Genomic DNA, 15,555 nt, shown 5'->3' on the forward strand with positions numbered 1-15,555 from the left:
CACCTTATTTGCTAACGTAGACATAGGCAGTACGATAGTGAACAGCAAGGTCATCATTAAATAAGCCTCTCTGTATGGTGAGCCAGATGATGGCCTCACAAAAACACTCTGGATTTTACCATGCCTTTAACATCTTTTTTTTTTTAAATATACTGAATAAATATACTTCATGACAGTTGTACACAAAACATACAACATGCTCATACTCATAATTAAGTGGTTGCACTGTTCCGTTTTACTTTAGCAGTAATCTAACCTATGGAGATTTCTTTCTTTTTTTCACTTAGCATAAAATATAGGTTTTGTATTTATGACTTGAGTCTTTCAACAAGCATTTGTTGTGTTGAAAGAACAAAAATCTCCCACTGGAAGCACGCAATGACTAACTTAGTTACTAACTTAGGGGTTAGCTAGATGCCAAGCTAATGCTCTGCTTTCACGGAAAATTCTAGAGGAAAAGTTTAAATCATAAATGAGATCTTCATGAATCATGAACACCAGAGTGAGTAGAATTACATCACATTAGCACATACTCAAATAATAAGAGGGAAGGAGTATTCTGGTTAGAGATAACAAGTTCTAATTTTTAAGTATTATCTGTTAATTTAATGCAAATATAAATACAAATGTAGGAGAAAATGAATAAGATTAAAAGTTAAGAAATGCCAGTAATTCTGCCAGAGCAAGTGCCTGCTAATGTCTATATAAATTTCCATTAGTACTTGCAACTGGCTGATGAAACTATCAAGTTTCTGAACGTGAAGTATGCATATAAAACAAATACTGCAACGGCTGCACTCCGGTGAATCCTGCACAGCGAACTTTAAAACAAAATACAGCTACCAATACTCACAGTTGACTTTGTTACTAGAAATTGATTTCCTGAATAAGAGCTCTGGAAGATTTATAAAAAGAATTGTTACATCATGGTTTGTTTTCCCATTTATCATGTGGGCTTGAAAGCAAAGGGAGGCCCATAAACGATCAGGAATTAAGAGCAATCATCATCTTAGAAAATAAGCCACCCATGTATTGCATTTCTAATAGTCAACGTTAACTAAGAAATCCTATTAATGAGTCCCTCAATCAGCAGAGCCATAAAATGTTTTCGACTGCATGGTGAAAGAGGGGTACACAAATTTCTGAAAGCTCACATGATTCATAGCATAAGTTATAAAAGTCACTTAAATATTCAAGAATAAATTAAAGTGATGAATGTGCAGATAAACTGATCTATTCATTTGAAAAGGCTGAGCTTTTTGTTTTGATTTTCTAAATAAGTCTAGTAAGTACTGTTGCTATAGTTCTGCTAATTCTGCTCAAATTAAAGACTCAACTTTTACTCTCAGAGTTAAAACAACAAAAAAATCAAAATATATATATGTAAACAAGAGTCCATAGAACCGCTGCCATGCACAGTCTAAACATCCACAAATGTTTAGATAATAGCTAAAATAGTTACTAAATACATTTTCTGAACAACGAATACTTACTTTTGTACAGTAATTAAATTAGTAATGCATAGGTATTTGTATTATACACGTATAAGCATGCAAATCATGCTCATTACATTAACACTGACTTTAGATGCTCAATTTAAAGTAAATTATGAGGGATTTGTATTTGCATAATGTTTAGCTACTTCAGTAATTAAACACCACCAAACCAAAATCTTGCTGTTTCTTTTAAAAGGCATTCATCTAAGTTACAACTTGCATGTAACAAATTGCTCATCTAGCTTTATTTAAATGATATCAATGCCCATATTTGCAAAACCGGTTCATAATTATTTCAGTTGCACTAATGACTCATCTATTGGAAAGCAATGGTCACTTTTCCCTTGGTTTCTCTTGCGTTTTTGAAAAACAGGTAAAACTACATTGCTTTGGCCTAAATAGTGCTGGGAAAAAAAAAATCGTATCTTTTATCACAATCATTAGAACATATACCACTTATATTTCATTGTAAAATAAGGAAATACCATGGGTTGTACAAAAATGCTCAATAGTTTGTTAAAGCTTCACCCTTCCTACCATAACACTACTATACTTGTACTTAATTCCTTATCAGCAAAATGTGATTTCTCCAAGAATAATGTTCCTACCTGGCTGACAGATGATAGAAAGGCAATAAAGCCATGGCTAGGTTCAAGCTGAAGCTGAATTTATGACACCATTTTGGATTTATTCACATCACCTCCTGTCAGTACCTGCATCTCTCATTTTCAACCACTAGATGGTGTGAAAAAATAAAAAAATTGCTAAGGATTCCTGCCGACCGCCACAAAACCCTGTGTTAACGCAGGGAATTAAGAAATATTTTTTGAAGAAAAGTCCTGACCCACTTCAGGATGGTTAGGCTCACTTTTCCTTGCTCATATTTTCACTTAGCAGATAAAGAGCTTGTAAACGATCAGTCCTTGAAACTGAACCAAACGGAAGGTTAAGATGGATAATTTTCTGGCACTTTCTCCTCCAAGGCCCCTAGATTCTGAGCTGACAGTAGTGGCCAACACTCATTTTTCTGAAAAAGCTGTAACAATCTTTAAGTGAAACACAGCTGAAATTTCTGGGCTCTATTTTGGAGCAGAAATCATTCCCAAACAGAAGGGCTCTATATATCTGAGCAGCAGCAGGCCTGTTTCAAGGACTGATTATGTATTAATCAAGGCATGGCCACAAGACAGCTGATATACAGACGACAGCTTTAACTACTGTTTTTCTATTCTGTTCCATTTTTTAAATTAAATTCCTCACTATTTGGGGGAAGAAAGAAGCAGCAAATTAGTTTTTCCACCTACAAGCTGAAGTTTAAGATTTTATTAGTCCCTGTAACATAAAAAGTACGATTCACGAAAGGCAAAAACATTTTTCCTTTTTTTTTCTTTTTTCTTTTTTTTTTGGGGGGGGGGGGGGAGGCAAAAAGGGGAGGGGGAGGAGCAGACAGGGTGTTGTTGTTTATTAGTACCATTCTTTGGTGCTGTATAACTCTATGAAAACCTGTCCAATTGAAGACTATTATCCTGCCTTTAGTAATGAAATTCAGTTATTAGTTTAAGTGACAATGAAATACCTCAAAAGACATACATCGTCACATTACATCAGTAATATATCTCCTATATTTTTATACAGGACTATCTGCCTATAAATCTTAAATTTATTTAAACAGAAGCTGTACATTTGTTATCCCTAAAACACAGCAGTTAAAAGTATCGTGGAAGATTTAAAGCAACTGTGACAAAACTGAAGAGTTTGAAACTAGAACAAACAGATGGCTTTAGCTTACATGCTGCTACTTGCTTATTACAATGTCTTTGGCATAAATTATACTGAATGGCAATTACATCTGAGATATGTATTTAAAGTCAGGTTTTTAATGAAAACTAGGAAACTTCAGCTTTTTTTTCCAGTGGGGAAGAGAAATTTCCTTAAATGAAATTTTAGAACTACACTTTGATGTACTTTAGGAGAGGTTTTTTGTTTTCTTTTTAAGGGAAAAAGTAAGAAATTAAGAAACGGGAATGTAAAATAAAATTTTGTGCTTATACTGCTTATCATTGCTTCAGATGAGAAGAATTGTATTCATCATTTGCCTTGCAACTAAGGAGGTAGTAAATTAAAAACTGTCCAAACGTGCCAGAGCAAACAGATTCAGAATCTGAGCTGTCTGAACAATTGCTATATACATACAATATATATACATCATTTAAAAAACAAAACAAAACAAAAAAAGACACTCTAGCAAGATGCCCCAAAATTCACAGATATAAAACAGGAAAGGAAAAGCATAGCATACAAGATAATTTTAAAATTCTACAAGGTTAGCTTTTACAAGCAGAGAGCACATTGTCTCCTGTTAAATTAGTTAACAAACGGTAGCCAAGATTTAACAAGTAAATAAACATGCTTTTAAGTTAATTCCTGTTACATGGTTATGTTTTAAATATGATTATAGTTCATTTGACAAATAATTAATTGCAGTGAATATCTGATTGCAAACAAAGGATCTGAAAGGGAGTGCCAATTTCCCCCCATAGAACTGTGGGAATGTGCCCTTCTGTGCTTCCCTCTTTTTACAGCCACTTAGCCTGAGTAGCATGCTGTACCTTGCTGAGAATGTAGATAACATCACCACGCTTAAATGTCAGCTCATCAGGTACATCTCCGGTGCAGTCCCACAGACCCTGATAGAAATTGGCATAATCGGTATTTTTGCCATCTGCAAAGAAAACGACATCTAATTACAACGGATAAAGATTGAGGGACTAGTGCTGCTCTTTAAATCTTCAGATACTACAATGCAATTAATTAGCACGCATTTCTTAATCCTCTTTGAAGAAACAGCTCCTTCATACCACAAAAGCAAGTGGAAAACAAGTTTAATGTGCAAGCCCTTCACTGGCAACAGTTGTACGACTTAGAAACATGTAGCTGCAGGTTCTCAAAGCATTTCACAGCTGCACCTAAAGCAGCCAGTTTTCCTCTACTCACACACTTCCAGCAAGCCATTATTCTATCTCAGCTTGAAACTGATAAAAATGCTGGGGTATAATTAATAACTATCTGCAAAAGGAAGCCAAAGTAAGTATTTTGTGATACGCTCCCCCTGCCAATTCTGTTCCAACAAAACTGAATAACTTCACCGAGAGCCTTTTAGATAATCTTGGATTGGTCTTTCTGAAATATTGGAGAACTTTAAGACTGTTGCTGAAGCTGCATTTTAAAAATATTTGTGTCAGCTCCGGTTTAGGACATTAGGCTCTGGCTAAACATGCAACTACACTATAGTCATAAACTCATCCTTCTAACAGTGTAAGCACAATGGATGTGCTGTGTTCAAGCTGCCATACAGACCATTAACTGATTGATTATTTAGCACTCTTTGCTCTGTAATATGGCAATAACACAGTAATAAATGCTTTGTCATATACTTACAATACAGAGTACATCTATTGAAACACAGCACTTACACACGGTTAAATACACTGGGAGCTTCTGTTACGCTGCAAACTATTTCCTGTTTTTAATTCCATGAGGATCGAGTGCGATGAGTCAATGCAAAAAGAATGTAAGCAATACCACTAAGATGACCAGTTACATTATGTATACACTAACCAGACAGAATGTATATGTACTAATAATTTACATCACTGGAAAGCTATCTTCTAATTCTGATAACATAAATATCACTGAACTGGCTGGATCAAAGCTGTCATCTTAGTTTTGTTATATGATCCTGGAACAGCAGGCTTGCTGGTTATTTCAACATATACCCGTTACATTTGCATGTCGTTAGCACTCTACACCATTATTTATAGTTTACAATTTAATCATGATTGGTTCACTTTATTACTGAATAAAACCCCACTAAAATATCAAATAACAAGTGAGATGAAGTGCCACACTAAGTAAAATACAGTAGCACACAATTTGTGTTTTTCCCTATTTTGACATATACTTTGATTTTAATTGCTCTGTATGAGCCAGAAGAGCTTGTTTTCTATTTATCCATTTCAGTATGTCTTCTGTCATACCTTGTTTTAATGACAATTCTGCCATACGGCTAAACGTTCACAACTTTGATTTTAAAGCCGCTATGCAAGGTAGCCACCATTTAATTTTCCACAAGCTGATGATCAGTAGCTACCATTCCCCAGATAGCACTAGAGGGCGTTCTGACTATCAACCCACAACTTCTGCCATCACATCAAAGGCACCAATATATACATGTCATAAAGGCTACCAGCTATTCAGAAACAAGAAATTCCATTACTGTAAAATGCACAGAGAGAATAATATTCAGATAGAATCACTACGAAATGTTGCACCTCCAAATTTTGGCCCTTCCTATTCATCAGTTTATTATTCACCTATTTAGCATCAGACAATTAAAAACAGTAACAATGATCAGCACCAAATCAATTTCGAATAAATTCTGAATCTGATTATCTCCCCGGATCTTTGATTCAGCACTGACCACAGTTCCTAGCTCTATCTCAGAAAAGATAATGTAAACCCAAGCGAGTGAAAAAAACCCAAAAAACTAAAGAGCTGCTTTGGTGTATTCCATCCTTACAAATCTTTCAACAGTTGTCTTACTGATCTGAGTTTAAAATACATTAATCAGTACTTGTATTTAATCAGAGTTGCACTAAAATGAATCGTGATTTTTCACACTGATCTTTTTATCACCTTTTAAGTGCTTGAAGTAACTGCAGGTATCACACTAATGGGAATCACACGGAGAATACCAGCAACACAATAGCTGTCACAGTTAGCAAGGTACATCTCTCCCTACATATTTACCACAAGCATTTCATGAAGCCTTAAAGCAAGAAAGGAACTCAACTAATAAGATGGCAACACTGGAAAAGATGTGTTTTAAAACAGGCTTATTGCTACTCTGAAGATGCTGCCCAAAGATAAACGATAGCTCTGTCACTTCAATGCAAAATCAAATTCTGACAGAGATTTCCCAATATCAGAAATACACATCTGTCGTGGAGCAATTGGTATACACCAGGAGCACAGAAAGGAAACCAAGGAGAGGGAGTGCCACTGTGAGTTTGTGAAAAACTACACCGATCTTCAAACAAGTGGCGTTCCCAGTTGTGAATTAGCTTCTAACATCCACCAGAACAAGTTACACAGGCATAAACATGAAACGTAAACATAACTTCAGAGTCCATATGTCTAAAGGACGTAACACTTCATAAAACGATTCGCAGTGCTTCACAAACTCAGAGACACAACAATAATAAAAAGCTGCAAAAACTTCACTAAAAACACAAGTCCATTCTTTCTTGTTTCATCCCTCTCTTGATTAGAGAAGATCGTACCACATTTTGTTTGAAAGCATCTGAAGAACTGCATGAAATAAAACCACAGGACTTCAGTGAAAAAATTTGTTTTTTATATGGAGATGAAATCATGTAGACCTTCATAAACACAGGAGTGCATGAAAGCAGCTGGTAAATTTAGCATCAAGAACATAAGTGACAATTATAGTTCAAATTCAAAAAGTCTTGACTTGCTGGAATTACTCTGTCATAATTATATCCTATTCTTTTGCACTGTAAAATAGCTTGTGCTAACTGCTAAACAAAAGTCTGTAACATTGGAAGGCATGGTCACATAGGCTATAAATGTGAAAAATATATGAAAAAAAGAATTATTTTTTTTTAAATGCAGAGTAGAGCAAATGAGGCAGTTTGTTTTACCTACTCATGGCTTTTCATATTAGCAATTACAAGAAATGTTTGAGAAGGATTTTGGATAAGTTGTTTCTCAAGGAAATAGTTCTTTCATTCCAGGACAGTTATCTGAACAAACAACTATCCAACAGTTTCCAAAACTCTTCTACAAAGAATTCCTCGGAGTTTTCTTTTGCCATCTCTGTTTTCTGCCAGTAACAGCAAAAAGAACAACAGATATTTTTGGCCAGTGTAGTGATGAAAACAAAGAGTTTATTTGACAGATTAAGAGGCAACCACTGCTGGCCTTCCTAATGGTAGGCTCACACTGCTTATTTGACTGAAAAATACTGGCATCTAACATTGCATGCTCAAAGAGAGAAAGGTGAAGAGTTATAGTACAAGTCTGAAAAGTATCTCTCTCAAACATGGACTTTGGATGTTGCAAGCTGTTTTAAAATGCCAACAGATTGCTCAAGGGAGAACAAAACTGTATGAATATACTAACAGCCTCAATAGACATAAAAAGAACAAAATCTGGTATATATTTCAAGTTTTAAGTGTGCTGACCCACTGCAGCCTCAGCCAGTTCAACTGCAGCTGACCCTTCCCGACGTCCTCTCTCATGCCAATTTTGGCACGTGCCATTTCTGAGCACAGAGTTAGCAAAAAAACTACACTGACCAAAACAAAATCTGGAATTACAGCCTAAGCATGGAAATGCACTACTGAAAACGTTAGAATAAAAACAGATGTGCCCGACTTTCACTTCCCTTTTACCAGTGATGGCGTCCAAATTAATAACCTATACTAAAATAGTAACCTTGAGTTACTCGGTCCACATCACCTACTTTCACCTTGCTTGTGAATGAAGGAACACATAGGTTTGCTTTTATTTCACTCTACCACCTATGTAGTCCAACCTGTTCAGCATAACCTTCCTCATTTTTCTTCTTCTATTCCTTTTATTCCCTTATTCTGTCCCTTAGCTACTTTGAAATCAAGGTACCTACCTTGAGACAACAGACTAAAAATTACAAAAACCTTTTTCTCTCACCTGGCTGAGCTCACAGACATTTGCAGAAGATTTTCTGTGATATTCAGGTTTAATAAAGATAGGCAATAAATAAAGTGTAAGAATGTATGTGTTGTCAGTATGCAAAAATATAAAATACTCTTGAATATAGTTAGATATTTCAGTAATGCCAATCTTACTTATGTCAACGCCACCCTAAAAGTCCAACTGATTTCCAGTGCTACTAGTTTGAACTAAGTAAGACCAGAAAATTAATCTGACATCTGGGAAAATCTGTTCAGATATTCTGCAGGACATTGTGCAAACACTAACAAGACAGACAAGGCTCATTGAAACTTGTAAGAAATTAATGCACTAAGATTTTTATTTCTTAAAAGTATCATCACTTAAAACTTCAAGATGATCTATTAGTGAAAAAATGCTGCTGTCAAGTTTGTAATTGGATTGACCCCATGCTCTACTATGACAACGCACTTTTATAATTACAGTAACGTCTAAATGAGTATTAAATGCTAAAGCTGTAATGAGTCGTGTTGTCGTACACGTGTTTTTAGCAGAACACAATGTTAACAGCATCTGATGACTTGGCTTTTGCTTCCTTTCCAAGAAAAGCAACCCCAAACTCTTCACAGCAACCTGTTCCTGCTTTCCTGTATGGGTCAGGAAATCAGGCCTCTGTTTCCTCTCCACACGCTGAAACAGGAAGAGCACTGCAGACCTATTTCCTAAAGGAACTCTTTTTGTCCACCCTTTCCTTGACAGCCCTGCAAGAATGATGTGCATTTTGAACGATGGGGGAAGGTGAACTAGATTGCATGTCAATGCAGGTCACAGTTACAATGCAGCAGATCTCAAAAAGGTGCAAGGTCTGATAAGAAGCAAGTCTTCTCTATTTGCTGTGTCAAATCACCAATAGTTTATCTAAAGGTCCGTGCCCTTGAAGCACATATATATCTTGTTTTTAAGCATAACTGGAAATACATTTCTGTCAAGAAAAGTTGTCTGGCCATGAGACTTTACATGGTGTATGCAGTTATTTTTCCAGTCCCAGAGATAATTAGCACAAGGGCAGTTTGCCAAGTTAAAGCTGAGAGAATATCCTTCACAGCCTTCCTAGGCATTGGTGTCCTTTTCCAATTTTTATGCTGCTGTCACTGGACTCTGGCATTTCTTACCCAATTCATTTGCTTTCTGTGGTAATCATATGCAATGAAGATATGCATGGCCAACATTTAAACAGGCTGCAGATCAATTAGTGGTCTTAAGTTTATCTGATTTTTATCAAAGAAGACAGAGCTTTGGGTCGATTGTCAGAGCCTGTGTCAAGTTGACCTTTTCAGAGATGTCTACATTGCCAGTCCCTTGGGCAACTTGTTGTCCCCTGTTAGTCTCTGAATGGCAGAAGTCTGTTCTGCTCAAGCACAAAGTATACACAGATGTCTATATTACATTCTTATAGGTTTGACAGCAACTGCATGTTGTATCTATAAACTGTCCTTTAGCTGTGACACTTCCTCAATGATGATAAGCTAATTTATGCAACTAAATCTCCTTTGTGCAGAAATGAAAGCTAATTGAGTCATTACAAAGTAATTCAGGAAGGAATACCTTGTATAAATTGGCTTACTTTATAAATCCTTCTCAAGTGGTTTTCATGCATCCTAAGTGGTGCTAAGCAGTTTTGCTGCCATCAAACACCCAGGTGAAAAAAACAGCTTAGAAGAGCTATAAAAACATTATTTTAAAACAGCAGAGGAAGAGAAAAGAAAATAAAGATAGAAAGAAAGTACACATACAAAATAAAGAAGAAACATTTTAATTACCTGATGCAGCGTCCACTTTCTCCTGGCTCCATTTCCTTGGCATTTCAGTCTTTGGAGGAGCATTTTCTTCTGCAAAACACAATTGCAAATGAAACTGAAGGGACACCTCAGCTGACAGGAATTACAGCCCACATTAGTCTGAAAGCCACACTCCACATTTCTAGATCATAAGCCCTGTTTACTATTTTGCATTTGTACAGCAGTTGGAGCGTTGTTATTTCTGTGGTTTCCCCCCACCCACCCATCCAAATACTCCAAAAGTTTTTCAAAATCTCAATTGTAAACACGCTCTCCTTCTCAGTCCGCTCTGAATACAGTAATCCAGTTCTGCTGTTTTTATGTCATCCAAGAAAATTAGAATGAGAGTCCTATTCTGTTATATACATGTCTTGTCAGGATGAAGAAAAGGAAACTGAGGAGTGAAAAAGTATCCCAGCCCATATATAGTAGACAGTTCACTGCAGAAGTATGCAGAGAAGGAAGAGGACATCTTCAGCACCATCAGACGCGCACACACACACACACACACACACACACACACACACACACTAGCTAGGCACCCTCATAATGGGAATGCAGGCACCACAAGATGCCATGCATTCAGTGCTCTGCCTACTGCAACTAACCATGGTTTTAAGCAAACCAGACTGCAAGTAACTTATTTCAAATTTAAGAGACAAGAAAAGAAGAACCCTGGCAGTGATCTATACTGAAGCGTGTTTCCTGGCTAGCAAGATTGGAACATTCTATGAAATTCCCATAGGCAATTTCTTAATGTACTCCATCCTTACCTTACACAGAAGGGGAATTCTTTCACCCTAACACTCTCACATGAGGAAATTCACACTCCATTCGGCACAGGGATGTAAGACCTGCTCTGCACAACTTGCAGTCAACAATTCGTCAGTGAGGCAGAACAGGGAACAAACCATGAGTTCTTTTTCAGTTGTATTATTTCTTCATGGTCATAAGAAAGTAGAAACACATTCATCTTGGCCCTTATACTACACCAAAAGTTGCTCAAACAAGAATTGGACTTTTAATATGTTTGAATTACTAGATACAGCAACTCATCGCATCTTATATCTTAAAAAGAAGCATGAATACCAGTATATGTTTCAGCAACTTATTTTGATAGTTTATTAATAACAGACAACAGATGCAGCACTCAACTTTAGAAATGCTCCTTATTGTGAAACTTTTAGTAATTCGACTTTCCACTTTGACAAAGCGTGAATTTTACATCAACAGTTCAAAGGATTGCTGGCACTGTAAAATTTATTCTACCCACAAGACTGTTTGTGTGAACATTAAAGCAGATGTTTAAAGCACAAGAGTAGACCTGTTGAAATAAGTATGCATAATTGTTTGCTAACTTACATACGCAGGTCTACAAGTATGACAGTTACTTCATGAGATTCAAAGAGCTTTGAACTTCTGCCCTGCTAAGCCACTGAGAGTTTTTGCTGTCTGACTCGTTACTAGCTAAAAGTCTGGTTGCAATGAATATAAACTATTATTTGAGCCAAACAAGAAGAAAAAACAAAACCAACACGATAGAACAGGGAAAATCTAAAGCTGCAGTACAACACAAAACACTCCAAACTATTTACTGCATTTAAATGTATTCCCTCACTTGGCAGACCACTTGTGGCACATTTCCAAGTACACTCATTTGTTTGTTTTAAGCACTTAGAATTGGAGTACAAATGACACAAATACATCCCTATAAGCTGTCCAAAGCACTAGGAGGCACTGTCATTCTATGGCTTCCATACCACAATTACACCACCCACAGGAATTATTATCCCATTGCCAGTCACATTTTGTAGGATGTAAGAGGAGTCAAGTTCCCTAATGTAAGAGGAGTCAAGAAGACCTTTAAAATAATCTGGTACAGTATTTTTCTTCTCCACACCATACAGTATACACCAATACAGTAAGATAGTATTCTTCTCTATCTTCTCATTATGTCAAAATGAGAGCAATCAAGGCTAAGCAAACTAAAACTCTTCCAGAGCTGGAGATCCAAAGAACAAACATCTGGCCCTTGAGATATAGATTACATTTCACTCTCAGAGACCCTAATGGCAAACAACCCCCAAAATTTTTGAACTGACAGTGAAATGAGGAATTCACTATATTTATTTATTTATTTCCAATTAGTTCCAGAAAGATGCTCAAAATAATTTACCTATTTGAATCTGAAGAAGGAACAGAAAAATAAATACCCAACCATAGATGATTCTATCATTCACACAATTTTAAAATAGAATAGTGAATATTACACTAGCTGAGTTTTTGACATTAAGCCATTGATTTTTCTTCCAATTTCTTTTTCTTAAAGGGAAAAAAAAATCAGACTACTTGAGTAAAAAATGGATTAGAACTTGGCTCAAGCAATGCATTCCTTCAATGGAATGTGGTATCCCCATAATAAATATGCATAAACTTAACACTTTCCTCTACCATCACACCTCTTAAACATTTTCATATACCATACACTAATTTATAACATTATTAAATGGTATTCTACTGTTTTTTCATCTCTGAGACAGACATTCCCTTTGCATTGCATTAGTTTATACCTGGGATAATTCCAGCTTGTGGGTTAATATATCCTATTCAACACTTTAATAACAGTAAACAAAAACAGCTCAGCTATGCAGCAGTATCTTCCAAACCACACAGATGGTTATAAGGTTTTCATTGTGCGGTTTCCATAGCAATCATATTGCAAATCTGGAAGCTTCTTGCAAATAAGCAGCTTGTATTTACATGCCTCTCGGCTGCAGCATGGAACTCTACAACATGTTAAGTTGTTATTCCAATCACATATTGTTATAAACATCACTGGAAGATGTTTTGATCGGTTAAGATAAAAACTACTGCAGTGAACTAATTTTTCATCTCTTTCATAATGATAAAAGCAATCATACGCTTGTAATGCACATTAATATGTCTTCATTTGAAATCTCACTGTGGTGTCAAAAGGTTATAAGCACATAAACAGGTCTTATAAGACAAGCTCCCACAAAAACACTTGTTTTATTAAATAATCAATTTTAAAAATCACAGTGCCTTTACTTTCGTATTCAGCAGGGATGACAGACATGCATGCAAATACAAAGGTGTGTACATGAAAAACTCTGCAGACATGGAACATCATGGCTCCATACTGCTTTGTGTAAGAAAAAGATAAAAGAGTTTATTAACATGAAGAGTATTACCCTTCCGCACTGCTTTTTCCTTACCAAATAGTGACTCTGTACAGAAGTAAACAAGAGCTTCCAAACATGGATAAATGCTTATTATGGGAAACAGCTGAGACCTTTTCTCTCTCTGATTTATTATTTCACAAATTGACCTAACCCCATAAAAGATGGATTATTTTCCTAATAAGGAACATAAATCAATCCAGCTATGTAAATCTGAAAAACAGCAAGAACTGGCTTCTTACAAACAAGATTATTGGCAAAAAAGCATTTAAGTAATCCTGAAGAAGGAACAATAAACACAAAACTTAAGTACACGAAATCTTTTTTATAATTTGGCCAAACTGACATCTTCTACCAGCATTAGTAGTGAGGGCTAGAAACCACTTGGGGTCAAAGGAAAAATAGCTAACACCCTGTCCTGTGTAAGGCCAGCACACTGCCTCACCTGAGCAGTTCAGGGCACAGTGCTCCCCAGCCTCAGGAGCAAGGGGCCTCCACAGTACTCTCATCATATAAACACCTGCATATGCCTGTACACTTCAGCCAAATTCTTAGTGGGCATTAGCCAAAGCAGCTTGATATATTAGAGATCGTCCACAGGTACAAGACCCTAGGCTTATTTACTTTGGTGTGTATAGCAGCATGGACTTTCCTTTCTGGCATCTTTTAGATTCCACATTCACCCACTCTGTAGCCCCTAAATTCAAGTTGCAAAACTCTAGTTCTGGTAATCCCATGGTATTGCCACAGATCTGGCAATATCTCCTTATCTCCTCATGGATGTGACAGAATCATAGACTATCCCAAGTTGGAAGGTACCCACAAGAATCATGGAGTCCAACTCCTGGCTCCACACAGCACCACTCCAAATTCAAACCATATTTCTCAGAGCTGCCCAAATGCTTTTTGAACTCCAGCAGATCAGTGCCACAACCACCGCCCTGGGCAGTCAGTTCCACATCCACCACTCCCTAGCAAAGAAATCTTTTCCTAATGCCCAAACTGACTCTCCCCTGACTCAGCTCCATGACATTCCCAGGGTCTGGTTGCTTTCACCAGAGAGAAAATTACTGGATGATTTACACACAACTTGTTGCCATTTTACCCTGCATCCCCAGTAACCTGCTTCACCCCTCATGCACTCCATAAACAAATGCAATAGCTTGCAAAAGGCTGCTGAAGGTGATACCAGCCACATTGTGAGACCTTAGCTGCAGCAAGTACAGGGAAAAACAGACACCTTATTAAAGCTTTGTCTGATTACAACGAGGCATTTAGTTCAGGGATGAAAATGCCTCCAGGAGGGTGACATAAGTGGGAAAAAAGTTGATGGCTATTTAGAGAAGAGACTATAAATCCAATAATTTCTTATTTCTCGTTCTTATTTCTTTATGAGAGAAGAGAGACGATTCTTATTCCAATCCTACTTCTATGGGTCAGCTAGTTACTACCCACCGGCTCGTAGAGAGTAGCCCCAAACTGGACTGACAGCTGATTTCAGTAACAAAACAGCAAAGACAGAGACACAAATGGGCTACAGACAAAGGCTGAGCATAGGGATTGTAGAGGTGACATCAAAGTATGAGCAGAAGCAGAATTTGCACCTGAGGAAATGGTCACCACTGGACTCAGAAATACAAAAGGATACAGCCAATACAGAACTGTACTGAAACAGAATACAGAAAGATATTGTTTTTAATATATTATGTCATGAATAACATAAAAACATATTTTAAATAAAAATATGATGAGTACCAAGATGCTTTGTTTTCAATAAAGAACAAAACCAATGCCAATCCCCAGGCCCAATTCCTTCCATCCCATGATCCAAGACTGATCCCAGCATGCAGGCAAAAAGTTTCATTCAAATATACTAACAGCTAACTTGGACAGTGCTTCAATTGACTCTCTGTGCAAGTTATAATCTGTTCTTTGAAAATAGCTACTATCTAAATTCCAGAATTAGCAAGTTTGAGTATATGCACTGCTCTTTTTGTCCTATCAGCAGACAATGCACTGACCCCCCAGTAGCCTTAAATAAATGCCACTGACTGTACAAAGTGAAGGCTGAATCATGAAATAGTTTGGGATAGAATGGACCTTTGTAAAGTGTTTAATCTAACATTTTGCTCCAGGTCTGAAATTTAGATCAAGCCTCTAAGAAATGTTCAGCTTCTTTTGGTACTCCACTCTGATAACCTAAGCCATTCACCAGTTAAATGTCTCATGTATGATACAGCATAAACTAATGACTTCATAGAATAGGATTAGCTCATGATTCCATTT

At 36.7% G+C, this 15,555-nt stretch overlaps 1 protein-coding gene across 2 annotated transcripts in view; it reads right to left on the bottom strand.

Annotated features, from left to right (window-relative positions):
- The window catches only part of SKAP2 (src kinase associated phosphoprotein 2), a 110,846-nt gene that overhangs the window by 7,412 nt on the left and 87,879 nt on the right, over positions 1 to 15,555 (bottom strand). For both annotated transcript variants that reach the window (XM_052693587.1, XM_052693588.1), the window contains exons 10-11: positions 10,052 to 10,120; positions 4,106 to 4,218 (exon numbers count right to left, since the gene is read on the bottom strand). In XM_052693587.1, coding sequence (XP_052549547.1) covers positions 4,106 to 4,218; positions 10,052 to 10,120 — 182 coding nt within the window. The remainder of the gene's footprint in view (positions 1 to 4,105; positions 4,219 to 10,051; positions 10,121 to 15,555) is intronic.

The sequence above is a fragment of the Tympanuchus pallidicinctus genome, unplaced genomic scaffold (genome assembly GCF_026119805.1).
Source record: "Tympanuchus pallidicinctus isolate F22 unplaced genomic scaffold, pur_lepc_1.0 scaffold3, whole genome shotgun sequence".
NCBI classification, from domain to species: Eukaryota; Metazoa; Chordata; class Aves; order Galliformes; family Phasianidae; genus Tympanuchus; species Tympanuchus pallidicinctus.